Source organism: Rhopilema esculentum, chromosome 9 (genome assembly GCF_057945365.1).
Source record: "Rhopilema esculentum isolate cy_ngs chromosome 9, ASM5794536v1, whole genome shotgun sequence".
NCBI classification, from domain to species: domain Eukaryota; kingdom Metazoa; phylum Cnidaria; class Scyphozoa; order Rhizostomeae; family Rhizostomatidae; genus Rhopilema; species Rhopilema esculentum.
Genome location: NC_142823.1, coordinates 12958631 through 12984038, shown reverse-complemented (window position 1 = coordinate 12984038; position 25408 = coordinate 12958631). Strand labels below are relative to the sequence as shown.

Sequence of the window (25408 nt, the reverse complement as noted above, 5' to 3'; positions counted from 1 at the left end):
TACACATTTTAATAAGAACAAAGCTTATAAGAACATTCACCTAAAAATAGCAAAAGTTAAGAACATCTTAAGAACGGGAAGGCTTTAGTTGAAATAATACTAAGAGCATTTCATAGTCGGTTGTTATGTAAATACTGCAGTTAGTGGATTGAAATGGTGCTTGAATGTAATTCTGGAAGTCATATCACCATCCTTTTGAAAAGGTCATTTGGAATTTGTTTTAATTTTGGTTCTATGCATCTAACGTTGAATTTTATCTAATTCAATAGATGAATTAGATTCATTTGTGCAAGTGAACGGTTTCAAATCGACTGGAAGGAACCTTGTAAATGTTGCTGGCAGCCATCAATCATCAAAAAAGCATATGATGAACCACACATCATACAAGTTGTTTAGGAATGTTGATGTCGCTTGTGCTATAGATGAGGCCAGGCAAAGAGAGGTGACAAGACACAACAACATCGCATCACAGTATACAAAGATGCTGCACCACCACATTGATATTTCTGTGCTGTTGTCTGGCCAAGGGCTTGCATTTTGTGCTCACGACGAGTCTGAATGGTCAGCAATCCGGGGCAATTTCCTGGAGCTTATGGACCTTCTAGCATGCTATAGCCACGAACTGCGCTCTTTTTTAGACAAAAAACATGTGACGATTGCATCGCTGAAGAAGGCTGCAGTGAGATCCAAAATCAAATCCACACACTTCGAATTTTATTGCAATCATGATTGACGATACTAGTGATATCAGCAATGTCGAACAGTCAGCAGTTTCTGTCAGGCTCATTCACCAAGGACAAGTGAAGGAGCATTTATTGGGACTTATCAACGTGAGTGATGACCAATCAGCAGATGGCCTAACCACAGCCCTTCCAAATACCCTTGCAAAATACAAAATCGTCCCAGATGCTTTCTGTGAGAAGGTTATCGGCCAATCTTACACTGGAGGGGTGAGCTAAATGGTGTTCAGGAGCATATGCAAAGAAGATTTCCTGTAGCCTACTACAATCATTTTGTCGCTCACAGGATGTCATTGAGTACCTTCAATCCGCTACTAAAATTCCAAAAGTAGCCAAATTATTCGCCACAATTGACAGACTGATTAATTTCTTTCGTAGCAGTCCAAAATGTTATGAGGAAATCGGTGCTGCATTATATGAGTTTTCAAATGCTTCCAACGCAAAGGCAGAGACTCAGACAAAAGCTCGTGGAATAGGGACACTGCTTGTGCAGCAAGTTGAGTTTGTGTTTTTGCTCAACACGTACAGGAAGATATTCGAGCACTGTACTCCCATAATGGTCACAATGCAGAAAACAACCATGGATGCCATCCGATTGATTTTAAAGAAGTCTTGACCAATTTCGATTTTGATAGAGTTTGGGAAGATACTCTACTTACTGATCCTGAGCAAAGGGGAGGATGGAGAGCAATGGAGGAAGGAAATGATGGATCACAGTAGAGCTGGAGGTCAACTCTTACAAAACTCGGCAAAGAAATTGTTGCAAAGTTAACGGAGCAACTTGATTGGCGATTTGCAAACCTCTCAAAATTCCAATGGATGAATTTAGTGCATCCAAGCAAGTTTAACGAAAGAGAAGAAGCAACTGTGCAGGAGCAAAGACTGCTGATCAAGGAGCTTCGGAAACATTACAGATTTGCCAAGGATGATACGACAGCTAGCGTGTTGTACAACAATAACAAGATTTCCATTTTTGCTGAAAAAGTTGTTACGCGAGCATGATGCTTTGGTGGCTCAAAAGCAAGCTCGACAAGGAAAACGTGCTAGAAAAGAGGTGGAAGTTGGTGCAGATGCTGCAAGTGACACAGAAGATGTAGAAGAGCGAGATGTGTTGAAGTTGAAGAAGGCGGTAACCTCGAGATTGAATTGGTAAAGGAAGGCATGCCAACCATTCAAGATCTTCTTTTTGTAATGAACAGTGCTGACCTTTCTGAAGCCCTTCCACAAGTGGTAAAGTTGCTAGAGCTTGCTGTAACAATACCACTTACTAGTGTTCACTGTGAGAGAGTTTTCAGCAGAATGAAGTGTGTGGATTCCACTTTGAGATCAAAGATGCTCAAAACCAGAAAGGAAAATCTAGTTTTTCTTCAAGTGGAAAATCGTTGCTTAAGTTGCTTGCAGTCAGCCGTTTTAAAACAATCAGCCGACGTTGCTTTGAAAGATTTTCAAGGAAATAAGATTGGCTGTTTCAAATATCTGGCCAAAATTTTCTGACAAATGGCTGACAAAGAAGGTGGGAAATGGCAATTTTGAGCATTTGGAAAGCCCTTAGGTAAAAATCATGGTCATTTTATCACCTTGAGGCCCTTCACAACTAACCCTAATAGGTTGATAAAAATTCCAAAATTTAGTATTTTCATACAGGCTACCCAATTATTCTTTAGGTTTCTAGTTGAACTTCCAATGGGAAAAACACTTCATATAGACTATGTAATCAAGAAATATGCAGTTTCTGATGATCACAACATTTTTATCATTTTCATTTCATCAGAATACTAGATGGAAAATCATTTAGCACTGCACAGATATATTGTCTACTTTACATCTAAATTGATAAGCAGCGTTCTAAAGTACTACACTTTTTTGCATAATTTTGCTTAAGTAATGCTGTCACAATTTCGATTTAATATTGAGTTTGGTTGAAAGTTTCTTCATTATTCAAACAGATATAAAAAACAATATCACAATCCATTGCAATCAGAAGACAATCAAGAACAAATCATTTGAACGAGAGGAGCTCAAGTAAAAATCCATATTCATTCTTTCCAATTTGCAAGAGCCTATCGTAGAAATTTGAAGCTGTATGATCGTAAATTGTTTGTTTCTTACATAAAACAGAAAGGGCAGCTGTCCTGAAACAGGCTTCCTCTGTATATTAATCTGATGGCGATGGATATAGATAGTATCAGTGTGTACTTGTGAACAGCCTTTTTTTTTATTTGGAGCGTAGATGAAAAACTAATTTTTCAGATTTCAGTATGTCTGCTCGTTTTAATGAAAGTTTGTTATGTTTACTTAATGGTAAAGTTAATATAGTTGACATCAGGGTGTTATTTTCCCTGTGATCGTGTAACCATTGGTCATAAAAAGTATTTAGAATACAGAAAGAGAATTTTGTGTTTGAATGTATGATGAAAGTTCCATACCTTAAAAAAAGAAAGTTTTGCTTGATTTTTTTCAACAATTAATTATGAAATGGCACGTCCTTCATGCTTTGATTTGTTATTCTTCAAAATTGGTCTTGGTAAAGATGTTATGCATAAAACACACTTTACTCTCCATCTATACTTTGGCTGTCGATCCATACTTCAAACTCTTTTCAAAGATAAACATGTGCATGTCCAGCTTCTCATTGTTAACGAATTGCGTCAGCTTTTACTCGGCCGTAGCAGTGAACATCAGTGGATGTGAGCTCCCCATTGATCTTCCATTCTTTGAAATGAAAATACAAAGTACCTGAGCAAAAAAGGAAATTGCAGTTATTTTAACAGAAAGGTGGACTACATTTTCTTTCAGTGGAATTTAGCGATTCATTTTGTCGTTAACACAGTTCAGTTCAGTTTTCATTTTAAAATTTCACAACATACAAAAATCCATTAAACAAACTAACATGAAAGTAAAATTATAACAAGTTAAAAATAGGACAAAATAGTTAATATAAATAATTACCAGAAACTAGAAATTTGTATGGAGAGGAATTTCTGGAGGAGGAGCTCTCTCAATAGGTAAACTAATCGAGGAGAGAGCACCCCCTGTACTAAAATCCTATTAACTTTTGAAAATCTTCAAAGAATGTTTGGAGGTTGATATAACCAAAAAGCAAGTTATGAAAGAATTTGTTCTAAGTGATGAGACCAGTCCAAAGGCATGCCAAGGCCCCCACCAAATGCACACCAGAGCATGAAATGCCCAAGAGAACCCGAAAGGCAGCGCAAGAGTTCAACACCCAGCCACACCTCAAGACAAGCCAATCAGAGACACCAAAAGGCCAGATTGGTACTCCAATACAGCCTTAGATGCCCCCAACCAGCCCATCCCAAAGCACAGCCAAACACAAACATAAATGTGGACAAGAAAAGATCTTTACATCTCATCTCATCTCATCTAAATTGTTATTTTTCTGTATGTTATTATCAGTATGTTTATGTAATTTGTTGTCACTGTATGTAATTAGTCTTTTTATTAGGATATTGAATTTTAAAATTTATGACCTGAACTGAACCTGGAACTGAACCTGGAACTGAACCTGGAACTGAACCTGGAACTCAACCTGGAACTGAACCTGGAACCAAACCTGGAACCGAACCTGGAACCGAACCTGGAACAGCAGTACATTATAAAGATGATACAGACATGATGAGATATAGATTTATTTCATGCTGGATCCGAGATGATGCATCCCAAATCCCCCAGCAGTTTTGCCCCTGCTCTTGTTATTTGTCCCTTACACTTTTCTGGTCCCAGACTAAAAAAAAATTTGCTCGTAATTTTCTTCATCGGTTTTCTGTATGGGGCATCAGAAGTCAAAGTGTTTTTTTCTGTACTAATGTCTGTAATGTATTTTGCTGCCAAAATACTATCCCTCCTCCAAAATTTTCTCATCGAATTTTGACAAAAGACAAAATTGATCCTGCTGAAAACGAATGGAACACTTTGCAAAACCTTGGTCTTGCAGTTGTACTTTAAATTGGTATTTTAAATAAATCAGAAAACTGGGCCCAATGGGCCCTTATAGTCAGGCAAATTCGAGCCAACATTTTGACAAATTTAGCGTTTTGGCATAAAAGCAGTGGAATCGGTCTAACTATAGAATAGAAAAAGCTTATAATTTTATGATAGAGACAGTTTGAAATCATTGCCCAGAGGTCATAGTGATGTCGTCAATAAAGTGTCTTTGGTGTGACATTTCATCATGTTTATATTTTCTAAACGCAAAAGATTTTTACAGGGTCACATTATTGTTTCTTGAAAAAACTATGCTAGGTTTAAACCTTTGACATTTATTTCGTGGCATCAGGCAATTTGTTCCAGGTTTCCCATGAAATTTGCAAACAAAGACAGTGTCACAGCCGGTTAAAGCATGAAATAGAGGTAGGGCCATGGCTTTTTCAGGACCCAGGGCTCATGCGATTGCATAGACAGCAATATTTAGGAGATTTTTACCTGTCCCAAAAGCAATCCAAAATTTCAGCTGTTCCATCATTTGAAAGACAGAAATTGCAACTACCCCCACATCTCTATCAACTGTACACATCATGATTTCATCGAAAACATTTTCAAATATCTTAAAAATGCAATAACACCTACTCCTTCATGGGTGCAGGGGGAAATTTCTGTCAATCCTTTAGCTAATTACATATCACACATTTTCCCTTGGTTCTTGCAAGCGCAAATATATAATCTGCAAGGTATACAACTAGTTACGCTCAATTCTTGTTAATTTGTAAGAAGTCTTGCCAGTTACTTGGGAGATGACTACCCCTTTCTACTCTTTGTCGGATACTTTTCTGCCTTTTGCTTTTTCTTTCTGATTTTGAAGCAGTTTTCGATATATTTGTCCCATACAATATCAAGCCTCTCTGCCACTCATAGCTGGTCTTCGCTGTAAGGGGTAAATACCTTAATGGCATAATTTTTTAAGGTCTTTACGTGAACCGGTTGGAGGAGCTGCTCTATTTAGGATTACAACTTTCCACGTAGGGGCATCTGTATGACTTTCTACAGATTTTTCAAGACATTCAAGCAACTGGGTTTTTTTGTTGCAAGAGAGGCTGCTCGGTTTTCCTGCACAAGAATTTATCTTTAGTGCCATCTCGTACCTGGCAAGCGATTTACAATCTTGAGAACAAGTGGCAATTGCTTCTCAAAGAGGTTACTTTTAGCTTTGACTTGCATACTTCCTTGATTTAGTTTTATTGGGTCTTGATGATTTCCATTTAGTCTCTCTTTGAAAAAAGTGGAATACTGGTCTTTTTCAACTTATTTGACAAATTATCATGAGGTCAGTAGAGAAGATGATCCCCTTTTTTCAGCTCACTTAAATTTTGTGTCATTCAACTTTGCTATGCAAGAGAGTTGCCATTTTACTGCTCTTACCGCAATCTTAGCCTCAAGATATCTAATGCTCCTACTTCTACAAATCTAGTTTTGGTTTAAATGAGAGTATGCTGGGTATTTTAAAAGAAACTTCCTATCAGTGCTACTGAAATTACATGATACAACTGCCATGTGGCTAATTACATGATACAACTGCAAGGAAAAAAGCTCTTTATAACAGCTCATCAAAACTATTTATAACAGCTCTTCATAAACATGAAGACTGATGTAAGTATCTTTCTGTCAACTCCGACTTCCGACTTCTGCCAGAGTTTTTGGCAAGTAAGGTTGTAAATCATAGTTTAGCTTGCGAGAGACCATCCACTGGAATCAGGAAACCAAAGGCAACCATCAGCCTTGGTGCCGTCATCAGTTGTGAGAATTCAGAGGTGGGCGATAGGTACAACGATTCATTGCTCTTAGCGTCTTATTGAACTTTTCACTTTCTTCAACCTTGAATGCAATTATAAAGCTAATGGAACTCTACTGTATAGTTTCAGAATCTTGTGGAAGTTAATCACGATTTGCCTCTAAGGCTTTTATATGGAGAAACCTTAATTCATGTTGAGTGCCTTACTGGCCTAACCCAATCAACTATGTTAAATTCGCCACCAGCAACACCAGCTCATCGTATTTCAGAGTCTGGTTGGTATGATGAACATCAATGACTCGTCCAGACTATGCTTTTTGCTGGGACTGAAGTGACTTCATAATAAAACGCCTGTCAAGATACCAGGCAGTTTTGACTGAATTTTTCAAACTGCTCTGGGTCGTAATTGTGGAATTGTAGGCAACAGGACTCAGCACATGCTTTGGAGGATGAAAAATGGAGGTATCTCAAAGAGCACACAGATCTGCGTCATTGCAGGTTGACATTGCTGGTCCCCCTAATGTTATCAAAGTTTCAGAACCAGAGCCAATCTGAGTAGGGAGAGAGCTGAATCAATATATCTAGATAATTTTGCTGCTGAATGTTTAAAAGCAAAAATTATCTGATTTATGAAACGCTGCAAAGAAATTTGTCCAGAATGTCAAGTGTATTCAGCTAGATTTAAGAGTCTGTTGTTTAGTAATGAGGAGCCACTCAGCTGTCAATAGGTCAGGGTCGCTTTCATACAGATTCAAATGTCAGAATTTAAGATAATGGTATCATATGTGAGCCTGATACGTTATCAGCAAGCAGTTTTTCTATTGTAACAGAAATGGTTGATTCATTGGATTCTATTTCAAGATTCTTTTGTTAATTTATCTGTTTCTGACACTGACAATAATTCAATGGCATTCATCAATGATTATGATATATCCTGCTCAAATTTTAAAGATACGATGGACTACCATACCAAGATGTATGGCTTCATGTGATTTCAAGGGAAAACTTTGACAATCCAGGCTAAGGCCACAGGGTATTCTCAAACCACTTCATTGGTGGTAGGAAAACCTATATGAATAATATCCCTACGATAGTGCCAAAGAATAAAGACAAAAAAGAGCAGAGAATGAGAACAACTGTTAAAGCAAGGAGCAGGTCAAGTAATTTACAGAAGGCTACAATACTGGAAACATGAACTTGTCTACTGAACAAAGCCCAGACCATGTTCAGATTGATTCAGAACAAGCCTTAGTGAAGATCAATATCTTCAGGCCCTGATCAATATCAAATATCAAATTGTCTCAGATCAATATCAAATGACATTGAAAATGAACTGATAAAATATATTGCAGAATTGGAGTTGAAAAATAAACAACTTGAGGAGGCTAATAAGGACCTGAGACAACAAACAGGTTCTGAGGGTAAACCTAACAACTTCTCTGTTGATGGTTTGAAAGACAACCCAAAGCTATTTAGATTCTATACTGGACTTCCAGATTATGAAACTTTCAGAATAATTTTGGAATCCTTTGGTCCTGCTGTCAACAATTTAATTTATGTTGGCTCAGATACAAATGCCAGCAAAATTACATCAGCTGACTGCATCAACACCAACAAACAACTGCAACTTGATTTACCTCTCATCTCAGATGGTTCAGAAGGTTGCAATTTAAGGAAGTTGTTTGTTTTCATATTTTTGATAGGAATGACCACGTTATGATTCAAGAAATTGGTGTTTATGTGCAATGATGCATGAAAAGAATGATATTTGATTCTCAACTTTTAAGAAAATTAGACTATGAGACTTGAGAATTAGATTCTGAAGGTGTTGTAGGACAATGGGTAATCCTGTATCAATGCAGCCAGAACAGTTAGGCTGAGTGGGTTTGATACGTAGCATGACCTCAGTATCACGAGAAGAGGTCATGGATTCCATCAGGTCTGCTCTTTTTTATGATACCAGCAGTTGGCACTGAAAAACGCTAATTCACCTCAACCAGTCCAGGATAGTATTTCCCATAAAATGTAATTTGGTTGAATTGTATGATTCAGGAAGAACTGTCTTGTCATTGTTTTCCATTTAAATGGAATTTTATCTAAAAGAATCCTTCGTTCTTTTTGAGAAAAAGTAGGCTATACCTAACTGGAATTGTTTGCATAATGTGCATTGAAGTCTATTGTATCAAGTCAGGAACCAATTGGTTCCACTGTTATCCCTGAATTCTTCCACCATTAATTTCCCTTAATTTCCAGAACACAGATTCAAACCAGGTATAGTAAATGTATTGATTTTCTAATAAAATTAAATACATTTTCAATGATAATATATCAAATAATATATAATATATCTTTGCCAAAAGTCCAGTGATTGTTATCAGGCCTAAAGCAGACTGTAATACTAGCTCTGCAAGTCAACCACCTGGACAAGAAAAATCTCTTGAAGATGAAGAAATAAAAGAGCTTGACAAAGGTAATTCTCAACATTAGAAAATCATTTCTTAAAGTTTTGTTTTAGCGATTGTATCCAATAATTCTGTGCCTGTTTAATTGAAATATTGACTTGATCATAACTATTAGCAGATTGTTAAAGAAGCGTGCTACAAAGATTTACCCACAGAAAAATCCAGGGAATGCAAAGAAGCCCAGCTGGTTGAGATGGAAAATAATCTGGAAGTGGTACTTTCATGAAGCAGATTTTGATGTACCTCCTGCAACAAGAGGCGTATACTGTGAAGTAAATTTAATCTGTTCTGGATGTAAGAGAAGCAAGAAAAAAAGGATCCTGTTGTTCAGAAAATACAAAAGAATCGCCACACCTGTTGAAAAGCTGCTCAACAAAAACAAAGGATTGAAGAAGGTTCGTACACATTTTTATATGCCAGGAGTTTCTTGTAAATTCAGAACATGTTAGGAAAGAAGCTCGACAAGCAGGCACTTAGGAAAACTGTTATTTTCAAATAGTCAATATAACCATAAATAAAACTTTCTATGTAGAATAATTGAATCTATTCCGAAATTTTTTTAAAATTTTTTTATTCCTGAACAGAAGTATTGCTGAAAGCAAAAGACATAGAAAATGACGAAGTTGACTTTGGAACTGAAAAAGAAGAAACAGAAAGCATGCTTGAACCCGAAGAGCAAGACTATGAAGAATCGGATTTTGGCTTATCCGATGAATCTTCCGATGAATATGAGGGCATGGATGATGATGATGATTATGATATGGATGAAAAAAGTGGTGATTATGATTATGATGATTATGATGATGAAAGATAAAACATACAATCAAACCGCCTAAAGTATGTTATTGTTGCAAAAATATTTTGTACCTTTTCAACTTACTCAGTTCTTGTTGAAGAATTAGCGAAAGAAAAAATACAAAAAAGGCCATTTGCAGCACATAAAAAAAATTCCCAGAATGACAAATTGAATCGATCCTATTCTTATGCACCCAATTGAAGCCATAGATAAATAATCTAAAGATTGAAAATGTTAAAAACTGTCAAAAATTTAGAACCAGTTCATATTCTGCATCATTTTTTAGATTTGATCGGAAAACGCCAGTGGCAGAAGAGCCCGAGTTCATTGTGTTTTGCAGTATGCTGATGCAACTATTCTCAATGTTCTGCTTCAAGTGCAAAGTTGGAAACCTGATGTTGAATTGTTAAAAATGGCACCATGATTACTGTTAATCAAAATTGTGATCAATATGGAAAGAAATCCTTTACTTGGCAATCACAGACATTCATGCTTTGACATTATCCCGCAGGAAAGGTTCTGCTCAGTTTTGGCATACTAACTGCTGGTGCCTCGAGAAGCAAAATCCTTCTGTTATTTAAGCATAAAGGATTAGCAGCCTTCAAAGCAATCAGTGCATCAGTGCAAATTTCTGTTTCCTGCTGTCCTACATCATTGGGCAAATGACAAAACGTTCTTGACAGAAGAGATGAAATGCAAAAAGGAAGTGACAATTTGTGGTGATGCACATTTTGATTCAATGGGGCACTCGGCAAAATATAGTGCTCACACAATTTTCTGCAGGAATTTGAGAAAGATTGTTGAATTTGAACTTGTTCGGGTAAATTACTATGACTAACTCTTTTTTCAAGGTTATGTCAATAAATAAAACAAAAATCTATACAAACAGTGCAGGTTAGTTGAAGCTCTTCTCAGTAGATAAACCAAGTACACTACACCAATCAAACTTCAAGCTTACATTCTTCCCAACAAATGGAATTACTTGGACTTCAAAGGTCAATCCAGAAATGCATTGACTCTCAGGTTCCTGTTTCGCAGTTTGTGACAGATAGACAGAGGTGTTGCTAAATGGTTAAGAGAGGAACATCCAGCTATTAAGCATTTTTTTATATCTGGCATATTGCCAGGACTCTAACAAAAAAGTTAATAACGGCCGGTAATGAAAATAACTGACAAATTATCAACAAATCGACTGCAACCATTCGTAACCATTTATACTGGTGTGCAACATCATCAAAACAAGGTTTTGGCCAATTGATCATTGCAAAATGGAAATCGATAATTAACCACGTACAAGACATTCACACTCACGATGTTCCATTATTCAGTACCTGCATCCACCAAAGATTCAATCGAAAAAGGAAATAGATTTAAAATGTTATGTCATAGAAAACATAATGACTACCAGAAGTGTTTAGAATATCGGCAATCAAATAACTTTAATTTGGTAGTTAGATAGCTTACGTGTCAAGAAGGCCACAGAACCACCCCTCGCTCCAGATATAAATAGGTTTACGGTACCCTTAGTCAGTGTTGGATCCTCATACTAGCAAAGATTTTTTGTTCCAAGAGTTAATGCAAAGTACAGATTCTGCACAAGAATTAAAAGTCTGAAAACTTTCCTGAAGGAATTGTTTGCTTTTCTTATTTCAGGAACAACTAAATTTGACAAATTGACACTAGACTTCTAAATGATATAAGAAGTATTTCAAGTGATACCCAGACAAGTTGTTTTGAAGCCTTTCGTGCCACACTCAACCATCGGCATCCTAAAATGATTCATTACCATTGGCTTGGAACCAAATGCAGGTATTTACATTTAAAATTAGAGATGGTGCAGCTAATAGATAATTTTTGGGACTACCATTCTAATTTGTTTTGTTACTTGAGTGATTTAGAGTTGCTAGGTAGGTAAAAATGATTTCTAGACATTAAGCTGACAACATATGGAAATTAATGTTTTTTTCAATAAATGTTGCATTGCTGAATAATATAAAAGACATTCAATCACAGCTCTTATCCATTCCATTGCTGAAATGTTGTCTTTTTATTTGCTCAGTCACATACTCACAATTTGTCATTTTAACGAGAATCTCTCAAGAGAGACTATGAAAGCTAATGATGGTCAGGACATACTGGGAGTTTCGTTTCCAAAATACAAGCTTAGAGAAGAGGTTGTATAACCAGTCCTTGTTCCATCTATATATGGTAAGTTTTAATAAGGTTTAATCTTAGATCCTGAGAAAATGAAAGGCACTTTGCAAAAATCAGGTTTTAGATACTACAAATATATATTTTGTTTGATATTTACCGTAACACTTATTCCATTTACTTCAAGAGTAGGTCAGACCCTTTGCCAGATCCTGGTTTCAATTTCAAAAGAAGAAATGACCACTATCTTGGCACAACATACCGCAATTGCACCAAAGCAACTGAACTCCTAATTCAAGAGTCGTATTTCAAAGGAAGAAGCAAAGGAGAAGTTCAGGAAAAGATCCTTTGTGATCACAACATTGAATCCACCAGGTAATGTTATTTTGATAGTTTCTTCATCAAATACTTTTGCTAATTATTTGTACTTTGCTTATAAGCCCAATTATATAATAACTATTGGGGTAAGTGATGCAAGCTTTTTCTGTATTCGGAAATTTGATAAAAGTTTTGCCAAAAAGATTAAGGGTGTCCCTTGAATTTCATGAAAAAGTTATGCAAATTTAAAAAAATATAAAAACTAACATCATGACAATAATATTATCATTTTATAACTCAACAGCAAAAGACCATGATGGAGCAGGAGGCGAAAAAGGCCAGAGGAACAGAGAAGAAAAAAACCAGAAAAACTGGTCACTGTAGAACATGTGGAGAAACTATGCTGGGGCACTCTAAGCAAAAGTGTGTCAACAAATAATTTAGGCTTCATATTAATCCTTGTTCAGATTACATATTTAAATTTCGAGAAAATGAACATGCTAAGGGTAACATATTTTTAAACATAGTTATATAAGTGCTGATTACAAACTGTTACATATAGGCATAATACTACATCAATTTTCAATACATAAACACATTTATTTTATTCACAATATTTAGTAGAATTTTATAAGAAACCAGGCTATAACCTCCTTTGTTAAAAGGATGTAAAGAGATTCTAGAATACAGCAAAAAATACAAAGAAAACATTTTTGTTTGTAACAATTCAGTGGAAATTGCCTGTTAATAATCATACAAAAAATCTATTTCAAGCAGCTATTTTGAAAAACATCAAGGAAAGATTTCTTATAAGAATACCAGATTGAGTGCGGTACAATATAATTCTAATCAGATCAAGTGATATGGGCTATGCTCAAAACGTCATTATCATACAAAGGGAATTATTCTCTTTAGGCAGAATCTAGGTAGCCAGTTTTTTTATTGTTGGTGTTATATTTTTCCCTGATAAAATCGTATAGACATGCAGTTAACAGTCTTGCTGTGTCCCAGCCAAGATAACCAAAGATCCACATCACCAGATTTCAGTAAGCAACTGCACGCAAATATCTGCAAAAAGTGCACTTTGTTACTTAGCAGACAGCAAAATGTCTCTCAACTAGTTTTGAGTAATTCTTTTCTGGTAATTTTTAAAAATTTGAATATATAATGTGAAATTATCAGTTCTCTTTAAAAATAAAATGTGTAGGATGAAAAGATTTTGAATAGGTAAGTCTTGCTTTAACAAACTTTAACCCTATAAATTCAAAAATACTCACTCATTCTCAGATATACCAGCACGTGTTTTATATGGCATTCCATTTTTTTGCTTTGAAAGTGGACCAACAATTTTTAACACTTCTTTGCTAACAAGTGCCTTGAAGTCTTCCTGTTCTGTAATGCAGCTTAGACTGCCCAAAAGTCCATCAAAACCCACTTTTCCATAGGCTGTGTGGGCCTCTCGGCAACAACGATACTCCCTAGCACTAACTTGTCTTCCCACAACGCCATTTGCAAAGCACAAGACTGGTAATATGTTGTGAAATGTTCCTGAATTGCTCCATCTGCAACAGTGTATTTCTGTGAATGGTTGACTTTACCTGGTGATTTTTGAAGATCGATTTTGAGAATATTTGTATCAGTGCAGTGAATCACCGGTTTTCCTCTCCCCTGGTCCTTGGTGTCAGAAACATTTATTGGATCCTTCGTACATGTGCTAGTTTCAGCTCTTGAAAGAAGCTTTGTGTCACTCTGACTAAAACTCAATTTCATCTGTTTCAGTTTTAAATGCTCGGTTGCACGTGATCATCAAGTTTGATTTTTTTTGCAACGGGCACGCAAATCATTTCTTCTACTAGGTCTTTGTTCCCTCATTTTCGCTGCAGAATAAGATCTTCTTTCCCACCTGTCATTGTCTGTTTGCACGAAACCATTGGCACACAATGGTTTGCTTTAAATCCATGTACCTGAGAAAAGTCATTCCCTATTCTGGACCACATTATCTTAACATCAAACCCTGCCCTTTTTTATTCCCATTTCAAGGATTCACAACACAATGAAAAAGCCTGTTGATACCTTTGTCATCATCATTCAGGAATACTCTGTTTACTTTAATGCCAACAACAGACCCAAGAGGCACACAAGTGATGACCATTTTATGTCATCACAGTTTCCTTTCGCTACTTGTAGAATCCACCTACTTAAACTATCATGTTCTTTTATTTGAAATGCAAGAGATTGAGCATTGCTCATGCAAGCCGAGGCGAGGGTGCTTTTTGACGGAAATCTGTTTAGATCTCTTCATTTTGAGAAACAGCGGCTATACACGCTTTTTTTTATAAGGAACCTAGCTCGGGCCTAGTTCTTTAAATTCCTTATTTTGAGACCTGTTTTGACCACTTTGTAGTTCTAAAAGTTCCTTAATAGTTCCTTAATTTTAAGTTGGCATTTAGTGGACAATAATTAGTACAGACGCAAGAAAAACAATCAAATTCAGCGTTTTGCTATAAACTTAAGAAAAGATAACAAGTTAAAACACAAAGAAGCTTCATATAATATAAAATTAATAATAATAGTCATTAAAGAAGTTGCATATCCACTCCATTGATGTCGTCTGACACAATGTAGTCTTCAGTACCGTCTTCGAAAAGAACTCTAAACTCTCCCAGCTTGGTGTTGAACCACTTCACTTGTCCAGTGTGCCATTCGTCGTAGAATGCGCGTATTTTTTTATTAATCAACTCATGTTCGTAGACACGATCTTTTACATGGTCTACTCTTTCATGCTCAAGCTCGTCAGGCTCAAGTTCTTCATCCCCTTCATCTTCTTCATCACTTACATCTTCCTCACAGGCTGCTGAGGCCTCTGGTATTTGTACAGACAGTGGATTTTCGGGGCCAGTCACAGGCAATGGTGGTGGTATTGAGTACCCAATCAGACCTTCAGGCTGAATTTTCTTGTCCTCCGACCCATCAGCCGTTATTAAGCAGCCTGTCTTTTCAAAGCATCTGTACCGTGATGAGGCATAGCTCTCACTGGAAAGCCTATTGTATGCCTCACCAACCCAGTGTGTAATTAGAATTCTTCGCTTCTTGACATCCAGTTTTTCAACACTGTTCCCAAGCCAAAGATCTATATTTTCGTCACTTTGCAGCCACTCATCTTGGAGGGTTCGAACCAAAGACTTCAGCATGTTTCCAAAGCCACAATCTACAGGTTGCCAGATGTCTGTCGCACCGGCCAAACCGAACCAAACAACACCATTTAATTTTCTGACCTCACTCAGAAACAGATCATTAGTTTGCGCACTTAAGTTGTCGCAGAAAAGAACGAATTCTTCATTTTCACCTGTTTCGGAAGAATTTTGGACAGCTGGTTTCAGAGTTCTCTTCACCCAGTCGATGCTGAAATTGATGTCTGCCCAGGCGTTTGTCTGCCAGTAAAAATCCACGTCTTTGTGGTATGCCTGTATTTCATCCTGGCTGCTTCTTTTCCCTGTTCCACGGAAAATAATTGCAATTTTGACTGGCGGTCCTTCGGCTGCAAAGCAGATTTGTAACGTGTACTGCCGCTTATCAAGTCCCGGTCCCGGTGTGCTGAAAAAGAATTAAAGATAGCAATTTTAGAAGGAGTGGACAAATGAGCAGCCCCCTAATTTTTACAATATTTCCAAATTAATTTTTTAAAAGGCCCAGTCTGGAAAGAGTTTAAACAAAAAGCAGAAAGCGGTTTACCTGACCCAGGTTCGATGGTTTCTTTGTTCTCCGCGCGGAAAGTGTTTTTCGTATGTTGTTTTACAATCGACCGCAAACGGCATAGGAACTTGGTCAACGTTGAAGCGTTTAGATGGTCGGAATCTCCCCCATTTGCTGTCATAGGAAGGCTTTGGGTTTCCTGTCTTGATCAAGCCTTCGCGCAAAGTTGTGTGCCAACCAATCATGCCTGGCAAGAAGCTCGTTTTCTCAGCCCTTTTCTTACGCTGAATTCTCCTCAACTTGATTTTGTACTTCCTGATAAAGTTGAAGACTGCAGATTTCGGGATAGCTTTAATATCTGATTGGGCACTTTGGTCGAATTCGGGGTTAATCTTCCTAGCATTTGCGTACAGCCATGCAAAAGATATTCGCATCCTCTTTGATCTTGCTTGTAGGAACTTTTCGTGAAGCATCAGGAAGACTTGCTTGTGCCTTGTGCTGGGTCTGATCTTTTTCATCATTTTCCTGTGGCTATCGGCGGCTGCATCAGTAATTTTCTTCTCATTTTTAACCCAGGTCGATACCATCGATTTAGAGATGTTGTATTTGAATGCAACGTCATTCTTTTGGTTTTTCTTTGCTTCCTCGATAACTTTTAGCTTAAATTCGGTGTCATAAGATAGTCTGTTCTTCTTCTCTCGATGGTGCTGACTGCTTTCTCCTGCTTCTGACGCTCTAGCACTTTTCTCTATCTTTTGACATTCCTCTACAGTTTCTTCGATGTTCTCATCCACATCAATAGCAGTTGATTCTTTTTGTGGCTCAACAGCCTCGGCGCTACTTTCCAAGAACAATGGAATTTCATCGATTTTTTTAGTTGGTTGTTCTTTTTCTCTCTCACTGTCTTTTTTCGAAGTGCACCAAGACACGTGCATCGTAAGGCCAGACTTACTTTTGAAATGCTTGTTGCATGTGTCACAACGATACAAACTTACATCATCATCCTCAACAAACGAACGACCAGGGACTTCTTGTAACTCATTTCGATGAGGTATCTTTTTAGAAAAACCGAACTTGAACAACGTTGACTGCTTTTTCTTATCTCCCATATTGCAACTACTGTAATACTCAGCCACACACACAGAATAAGAATTCTATTTTGTTGTTACTAACCTATTTGACTAAAACTAAAACACCTAAAGTGTGAATTCACAACAAAGCACAGCTGCATGTGAGGTGAGTTAAAACGGAAATTTCTCATGTTGATTCTTGGCCTCATGAGCATGGCCGGTTTTACTGAAAATCAATGGAACCGGCTTCCTAATTGTAAATTGTGCGGAAATATAAATATATTCAAAATTAAAAAGTTCCTTAGGGATTTGGCCTTTAGTAGTAAAAGTTCCTTAAGTTTTTTGACCTTCTACATGTAGGTTCTCTATAGATGTAAGTATCTGAAGACATCTGCTCAAAGATTCATCTCCAATTAGCGCTATAGAGAACACATTGTACAAACAATTACTGTCAGCTGTTGCTCTAAGGATGAATTAAGAAGAAAATACCATTTTCTTTTTGCTTATTAGAATACAATTTGCAATTTGTATTTAAAAATAAATCTAGAAATATATGTTAATTTTACAACTAGTTTGTTATGACTAAAGCAGAACTTATGGAATTCTGATGAGCTTGCAGAAGATCAAATTATCAATGAAAAGAACATACATTTTATAAGCACCAGGTAAATTGCCTTGCCTTCAATTATGCTTGTAATTTTCAGAATTATAGCCTAAAAAGATGTTTGCTGTTTTTATACAATTCACTAATTGTGAATTGTATAAAATTATAGCTTATTTGTCTGCTTTCATATCTTTATGTTTGACAGTCACAGGATTCAAGCCCACGGAACAGTGGAATAGAGAACAATGCATTGGATTCCAATCAAAACATATTGTTGGCAAATTCGAGCCATTATGCTTATATAATTTATATTTTATTGTGAAAAAATATCCATTCTGCTTCCCGGTCGAGCGGTATATTACTCTATTTAGCATACCTCCAACTCTCCTCTTTCAATTTCAATTCTAATTTCCACAAATTATTTCGAAAAAAAATGTAAAAACCCTCAATACAAGACTTCAGATTTTCATTCTCCTCCATATTTCATTCTGTTTCATTTGCGACCTATCTCTATTCTGTGTCATTATTTGAACTTTGCATATCGATATTGAATATGCTTTTTAGCCACCGGTTTTTTTTTGCGCAAGGGAAACATATGGCCACCAGTTTTCACAGATTTTCAAGAAACAATAGCGACTGGTTTCAGAATTGGAGCACAGATAGCATACTGCAAACTGTCATTTGAAGTGGGGACTGATTTCCGCAATTTTGAATTGCTCGGATATTGACAGTCTGATTCAGATCACAACAGCAGATCAGTAACCCTAATTTACTCAAACAATTTAGAAACCAACGAGAACCGCTCTGCAATCCCAGGGGTATTTCAATATCTGTCTTATGGGGATGTGCCTCAACTTTTGTGAAATTTTTGTCCAAACTTTAAACAACTTTTGTGAAACTTTAAAAAGAATTATTACAAAAATGAAAGATGAGTAAATTTTTGGTGTAATTGAATAATAGGCAGGATTAGTTCATATTGATGGGCTGCCTGTTGTATTGCTTCCAGTTCCTATTCAGTACACTGTTAAAAAGGATAATTATTAAAAGGGCTATAATCTACATGTAGCTGAAAGGGTGACAACATTGCTTTATACTTTTCCCACTATATATCACAACAAAAATGTATTTTTGATACAGAACAATGAAATCTTAAAGCTGAAGTAGTTTAAGCAGAAATGATGGGAATATGTAAAAATATATTAAACAAAAAACACTCCACCCCTTTCATCCAAAATTCTAAAAATTGGAAGATATGAAAACTAATACCAACCTGCAGCTTTCAGTTTTCCTTCAACTATCTTAAATCAAATATTGTCTCTGTTCCAAACTTATCTCATTGTAAAATTACATCACCAGAACTGAACTATCCAATTGAATATGAATATCCAACCAGATGCCAGAGGAGGCAGAAAGTGCCTTTTGTTCATAGTGTCATAGAATTCCAGGTTCTAGCAAGTAGAGTGTGCTTCATGCCCACCCTTTACATAAGTTTCCTACATCTCATTCATGCCTATCAGAGCTTTAGATAACATTTCATTGATATTTGACGGAAAATCTTTCTCGCAACAAGGCTCAACTCTCTACTAGATTTGGGCCTGGTTAAAGGTGACAACAACATTTAGTTAATTCTGGGAACAACACTTCATAATTGGCACTTAATTCAAGATAGGCAAATACCAAAAATTTACTCTGGAGAATTAACAATAAGCTCCTCCCTTTGCCTTTATCACTTCGAACATTTCCTAATTGCAGCAAAATATACTATGATGTTGCTTAAAGCCACCAAACTGAGGTCAGGTCCGTGTGAACCGTGGGGGCTGGGCGGCTGTATCCCCCAGATAATTGTCAAACTTTGGTATAATTCCAGTACAGCAGTGTACTGAGTGCGAAGGAATACAAAGAGTAGCCAATCCCGCCCCTAATATGAAATTTCATTACAACGGCACTTGGGGTGTAGTAAAAAAAGGAAATTCCGGAGGAGAATCTCCGAACCTCCTCCTTTTTACTCGGCTCACTTACCCCACCTACATTTTCATGCCTTTGTTTAAAGTTTCTGCTAACTCCCCCTTTGCCTAGTCATACTTGCAGCATTCCTGTATCCAACGTTCTGACCCGCAATGTTTTACTTTATTCAAAGTACTACATCTTTCCCTAGAACTTCTATAACGCCTTTTAGGTTGGGAGCATCATTTGTTGTTCATTAGACTTAGTGGGAAACGAAGTTTCATAATTTTTCATCTTTTCTAGGGGCGGGAGGGGGGTGTACGAGTCCCTAAGAAAGTCATGGCCGCTGAGCCCCTGCATGAGATCTTCCAGTTTCCAAGGGGCCAAATTTTGGAAATTTGACGCCAATTCATTAAAAAAGTACAGTCCAAAATATGGACGCCTCTAATTGGTTTCAAAAACACGGAATCTTGACTTGAATCAGGGCCCTAGCAGCATCGAGCCTACCATAGAGCCCCACCGCCCTAGTGGTTCTGATTCACGCATTCACGCACAATTTTTTGACTTTTCACGCATTCATGCACTGCAAAATTGGTTTTTTACGTACCAAATTGAGGCAATTTTTTAAATTATCATTCAAAATTTCATTCAAGAATTCATGGATAGTTAAGGCCTTTTCACGACATAACCCAAGGAAAACCCACCCTTCACGTAGGAATCTTAATCCTGTTCTACCATTTCTCCCTCAGCACCAACACTGCCCCTTCTGCCTCAATCTTGTGCAGGCGTCCCTGGCAAAGATCATTTACCCTATTGTTTTCTCGACTATTAGTTATTCTCATTTCTTAATTTCAACCAGGGGCTTCATTTGACTTTAGGGTTAAAAGGGGGGCAGAGTCCAGAAGTTGTCAATCTTCCTCCGGCAAAAAAATCTAGATATTAAACCTTCCTCATTTTAAAGGGTTTAAAATTGGTGCGGTTAAGGAAATTGGGGGTACTTAACCAGTATTGATCCCTTGTTCTTGCAATTCTGTTTTTCAAAACATTTTTAATAAAATGTGGCATATTTTCAATTTTAGACTTTTTTGAACAGATGTAAAGCTATATGCTTTTATCAATTAACAACAATAGCGTGTCACAACTTAAATATATAAATTATGAAAAGTTAATGCCTTAATTTTACAATGCAAAGAATTAAAAAAACGTGAGGTTTAAAAATATTTATTGTTTTTTATTATTTGTCTAATTCTAATTTTTATAACATACTAATTTTTTATCTCTCAGAGGATTGTTTATTTATAATCAGTTGAGAAAAAATGATTCTGTAGCTTTACAAGTCTCCCTCATGCCACTGGATATTTTTGTATGGTTCTTCTGTTAATACTCTTATGTTCATGTTCTATTGTTAAACAAATTCCATTTTTTCCGCTTAAAGGTTTATTTTAAAACTATTGAAAGAATTTTACCGTCCTCATCCCAAAATCGAGACAGATAAATCTATAGGTATTTGACAGATATCGAGACAGGTAATCCATAGTAATAAAAAAGTATATAAGTATTTGAAGAGCTTCTAGAAACTTCATTCGGTCCCACACATTTGTGAGTATTTAAGATGCAGTTTCTGGCTATCTCTAGACTGCCATTTTCTCAAAAAAATCTTACGGAGAACAGTGACGTAGATAGGAAAATCCAAATAAGGAGCGAGAAAATTAGATTTGCCCACAAAAATCTAGCAATTTGAATATAATTATTAATTTGAACATAACATAACGACATTGATAATGAAATAAGACAGCAGATAAACTCTTATCATTCTTTCATAAGTCTAGTGTCATAAATTATAGTACTTGAATATTTTCTGGACTTCACCTATAGACAACCGTGTATAATTTTCGACAAAATCAGATGTTTAGCAACGAAATAAATGACAGAGAATAACCATAGATTTTTGGGTATAACGATAAAGTAAAAGCTTGCAAATATTTCATAAAATCTTTATCCATGGGCGTAGTGTGTGGGAGGATGTTGGGGGATTAGTTTCTGGCAATTATCCTAGCTGAAACTGATGAAGCAGAGACACAAGGTGAAGCCTCTGAGGTTCAAGTAAGTCTCATAGTTACATATAAAGATAAAAACTTATTATACTTTATTATACTTAATCACTTTATGATACTTAATCAAATTAATAATTGATTGTACATGAATAACACTTATAATTGACTTGCAAAATTTTAGAAAAATCTATTTACAAGATTTTCCAAGTTTGGAGATTCCAGATAACGTTCTTGTTCTTATTCTAAAGGATATTATGTCACCGTTTACCAAGTCGTCCTATGAGACCTGGACACCAAAACGACGAGCATGCTTTGAGAAGGTGAGATTCTTTCATTTTACTTTGAATATCTGGATATTAATATTTATGACATTAATTGATCAATATACTAAAATCTCTTGTTAAAAGCTGTTCTTGCAATCTAATAATTCTTGCAAATGCATCTTCATAATCTCATCCAAAAAGCAAGTCTATTGTGTCATTCTGCAAACCCCTTTATTGAAAATGTAGATCATTTTTTTGTAATTCTTAAATGTTTTATTTTGAAAAATATCATTCAATGTGATTGAAAGGGATTCAAATATGCATTCAAAAAAATGAAAGAAGCAGAGGAAGAGGGGAATCCTGGCGAGAAAGTAAATGATCCCAGTGATGAAGAAATTGAGCAGACCAGGAGGCAGCTGTTTCCAGAAGGAGTTTTTGGTGTCCTACCATGTTGTAAGTGTCAAGTTTGAAACATCTGTGATATTCTTATATAAACATTTAAAAACATATTAGCAAAATTTATTTCTCAGGTTACAGTCATTTGGGAAATCTTTTGATATGTGACAAATTTGATTAAAGGCCTCCCCATCACATAAAATGCTTCATTTGATTGCACTTTTGACTTCATGTACTTCCTGGCACCCTGGTCTACTGCATTAGATGATTTCATTAAGCATTTAATTAAATGAGAACATAAATCAGATAACTGATGAATGATGGGGGAAAATAGTAACAGACCTAATTGAATATAGCCACAATATTGTCTCTGATATAGAGGGACAAGAAGGACTGCCAATTATCATAACATCACTTTAATATAATGAATGTGATATACCCTCCCAAATGAATATCATTTGTCACATATTGCTTGCCTCCTTCTCTTAAATTAGCACACAACTGTATTCACTTGCCTACTTTAAAGGTTTTATATTGCTTTCAAACTAACAAATCAACATTGTTAAAAAAAAGTAATTTTTCAAGCTATGTCAACTCCAAAACAAAAAGAAGACATGCATGATCACATAAGTGTAACCACAGGTTAGATTCAAATTGTTCATGTACTGCAGATCTTGTAAATTTGTCTCAATTTATCATGCAAAGCTAGATTGTATAAATAACCAGGCAGAGGACAAGGTATATTCCTGTCAACTATACAGTTCACTGGCTGGTGTGCAAAATGCAGGTACTTATACAAATCTAAAGTATAACTTGTCTAAGAAAATTACAAACATTGGAATTTTCGAACACCTAAATTCATATTGGAAATTATTTTGCTTTTGTTTAGAAATGTTGCCAGATCAGCATTTACAGGGAGACTGCAGTTCACTGGCTGGTGTGCAAAAGGCAGGTACTACTAATACAATTATTTAGTATAATTTGTCTTACATTACAAGGTTATGAAGGAACTCATATATACAAACATTTTGGGTTTGATAAATTCTCAGTAGAGTTTCCTTTGCCAGCAATAGCTTCAAATATTGTAGCTAACTACACTTTATATATTATGCTTTCTGTCTAGAAACATCAGGTTACAAAAATTTCATTTTTCAATTTGCTTATATGCTCTATCATTTTTAATGAAACTATATTTTTTAGAAAAAATGTCATCAGATGAAAAACAAAAGAAAGAAAAAGAAAGCAAACTATATAAATTCTGCATTTGTCACAAGGTATTTTGATTAACATCAATTAGATCATACAAAGTTCAAGCCATTTTACAGCCATATGTCGATGATTGTGTAATTTAACTTTGACAAAATAGTCAATTTATATCTTTCATAATTGTAGAGGAGGTATGGGAGAAAATGGATCATGATCGAATGTTCAGGTGACGTAGCAAATGTAAGTCTCATTACATCTTGACATCATGACATATTGGCAACGTGTTCATGATTCACTATATCTGACTTTAACATGTATCAAATTCTATTACATGTTTAAAGATGTATCCTAGTAGCAAAAAATGCTTGTTATATTCATCAGGAAAGTGCAATTTTCTTTGTGCTTTATACTTCAGCAATTATCACGCAGCTGAATTCAGATTGAAACATAATTACTGTTACTCAAAAAACTATTTACCTTGCAGCCTGTGTTGTAAACTTCCTGGCCTCAAGGCAGCACCCTCCCCTAGTCCCCACAACTCGTAATGAACTCATATGCATTCATGTTTACCAATCAAAAATGTTTCTCACTACATTTCCAATCTTTTTTCTAGTGTCCAGGAAGCAAATGGTTCCATATGGAATGTGTTGGGATGTCTGAAAAGCCACCCAAAAGCGAAGACTGGTAAGTTTAAGTTTAAAGCCAAGCCAGTGTGACCAGCCCAGCCAGATTTGATTGAATTGAATTCCGCAAAAATTCTAAGTCAAGTTAAAAAAAATCCCAGAATTGAATGATTTTTCGATCGAACTTCCAAGGTCATCATAATATGGTTCAAGTATTACCTAACAAAAATCTAGTTTAAGAATGTGTGGATTAAGATCACATGGCCTAGAAGAACATCATAGAAAATACCTTATATATACAGTTTGCTAACAGATCTCTTTTTGTTTGGCTTGGTTCATAAAGTTCAGAGCCAAAACACTTAGCCGAAGTCAATTTTCTCACCCTTTGCTTTCAATATACGGTAGGAGTGGGGGTTTTGTTATTGGGTGCTCTTTATTTGAAACCGGTGCCGATTCTAGGCAATTTTATTGATATAAGGAAATACTCCTAGTTAGTAACTAAACTCTCCTTTAGTCAAATCAATAGTTCTATTATTTTATCTTGTTTATATATCTATACTGTTATTATCACATGATTGGCAGACGATTACGATTATTAAAGTAATTTTTTCATCTATCAGGTTCTGCATAGATTGCATGCGGGAGAGACAACAAAGGAGGCCTGTTGCATTCAGATGAAAAAGGCATTAAGAGGACATTATAGTATATTGTATTGTATTGTATTGTATTGTATTGTATTGTATCGTGTAGATTATTTGATTTTGGTTGAAGTGATAAATGAAAATAATATCGTCAAATCCTTGATTAATTTGGCTCCCTTCTGCATCGGTGTATGGTCCTAATGAGGACCGCAATTGCAAAATACCCGACGATCATGGCTTGAGCCAAAGTGCCTTTATAGCAAGAAGCACCCTGAGAAACCCATATTGCTCAGTGTCTGTTGAGTGTGGGTGAAACTATAAGACTTAACTACTGGAACCTAAATATCATTCTATAAGGCTTCAGTACTGGAACCCTCGGAACCCTTATTGCTCAGTGTCTGTTGAGTGTGGGTGAAACTATAAGACTTAACTACTGGAACCTAAATATCATTCTATAAGGCTTCAGTACTGGAACCCTCGGAACCCTTGGAACCCTTATTGCTCAGTGTCTGTTGAGTGTGGGTGAAACTATAAGACTTAACTACTGGAACCTAAATATCATTCAATAAGGCTTCAGTACTGGAACCCTCGAAACCCTTGGAACCCTTATTGCTCAGTGTCTGTTGAGTGTGGGTGAAACTATAAGACTTAACTACTGGAACCTTAATATCATTCTATAAGGCTTCAGTACTGGAACCCTC

At 36.2% G+C, this 25408-nt stretch overlaps 2 protein-coding genes, 1 long non-coding RNA gene and 1 pseudogene across 4 annotated transcripts; 3 read left to right on the top strand and 1 right to left on the bottom strand.

The window, feature by feature from the left end:
• Window positions 1–1665: 1665 nt before the first annotated feature.
• Window positions 1666–10570, top strand: LOC148959746 (uncharacterized; annotated as a pseudogene).
• On the top strand, window positions 9605–10570 carry LOC148959745 (uncharacterized). The gene is made up of 2 exons (XR_016144015.1): window positions 9605–9724; window positions 10031–10570. It is a non-coding gene; the product is annotated as an uncharacterized LOC148959745 (long non-coding RNA).
• Window positions 10571–14702: 4132 nt separating this feature from the next.
• LOC148959744 (uncharacterized) lies at window positions 14703–17015 on the bottom strand. Its single transcript, XM_089109963.1, has 2 exons — window positions 15946–17015; window positions 14703–15807 (listed from the first exon to the last, which is right to left on the bottom strand). Exons 1-2 carry the CDS (start codon window positions 17013–17015, stop codon window positions 14790–14792), a joined length of 2088 nt encoding a protein of 695 aa, XP_088966089.1. The 3' UTR covers window positions 14703–14789.
• Window positions 17016–17948: 933 nt separating this feature from the next.
• Window positions 17949–24813, top strand: LOC135687207 (uncharacterized). 2 transcript variants are annotated; one of them, XM_089109990.1, is made up of 8 exons: window positions 21781–21898; window positions 22150–22294; window positions 22823–22879; window positions 23127–23189; window positions 23438–23511; window positions 23630–23683; window positions 24057–24127; window positions 24687–24813. In XM_089109990.1, the coding sequence occupies exons 1-8, from the start codon at window positions 21833–21835 to the stop codon at window positions 24742–24744; spliced, it is 588 nt and encodes a 195-aa protein (XP_088966116.1). In that variant the 5' UTR covers window positions 21781–21832; the 3' UTR covers window positions 24745–24813. The 2 variants fall into 2 exon arrangements, with proteins under 2 accessions (XP_088966117.1, XP_088966116.1); XM_089109991.1 differs by lacking the exon at window positions 23127–23189 and having other exon boundaries at window positions 17949–21898.
• Window positions 24814–25408: the final 595 nt, after the last annotated feature.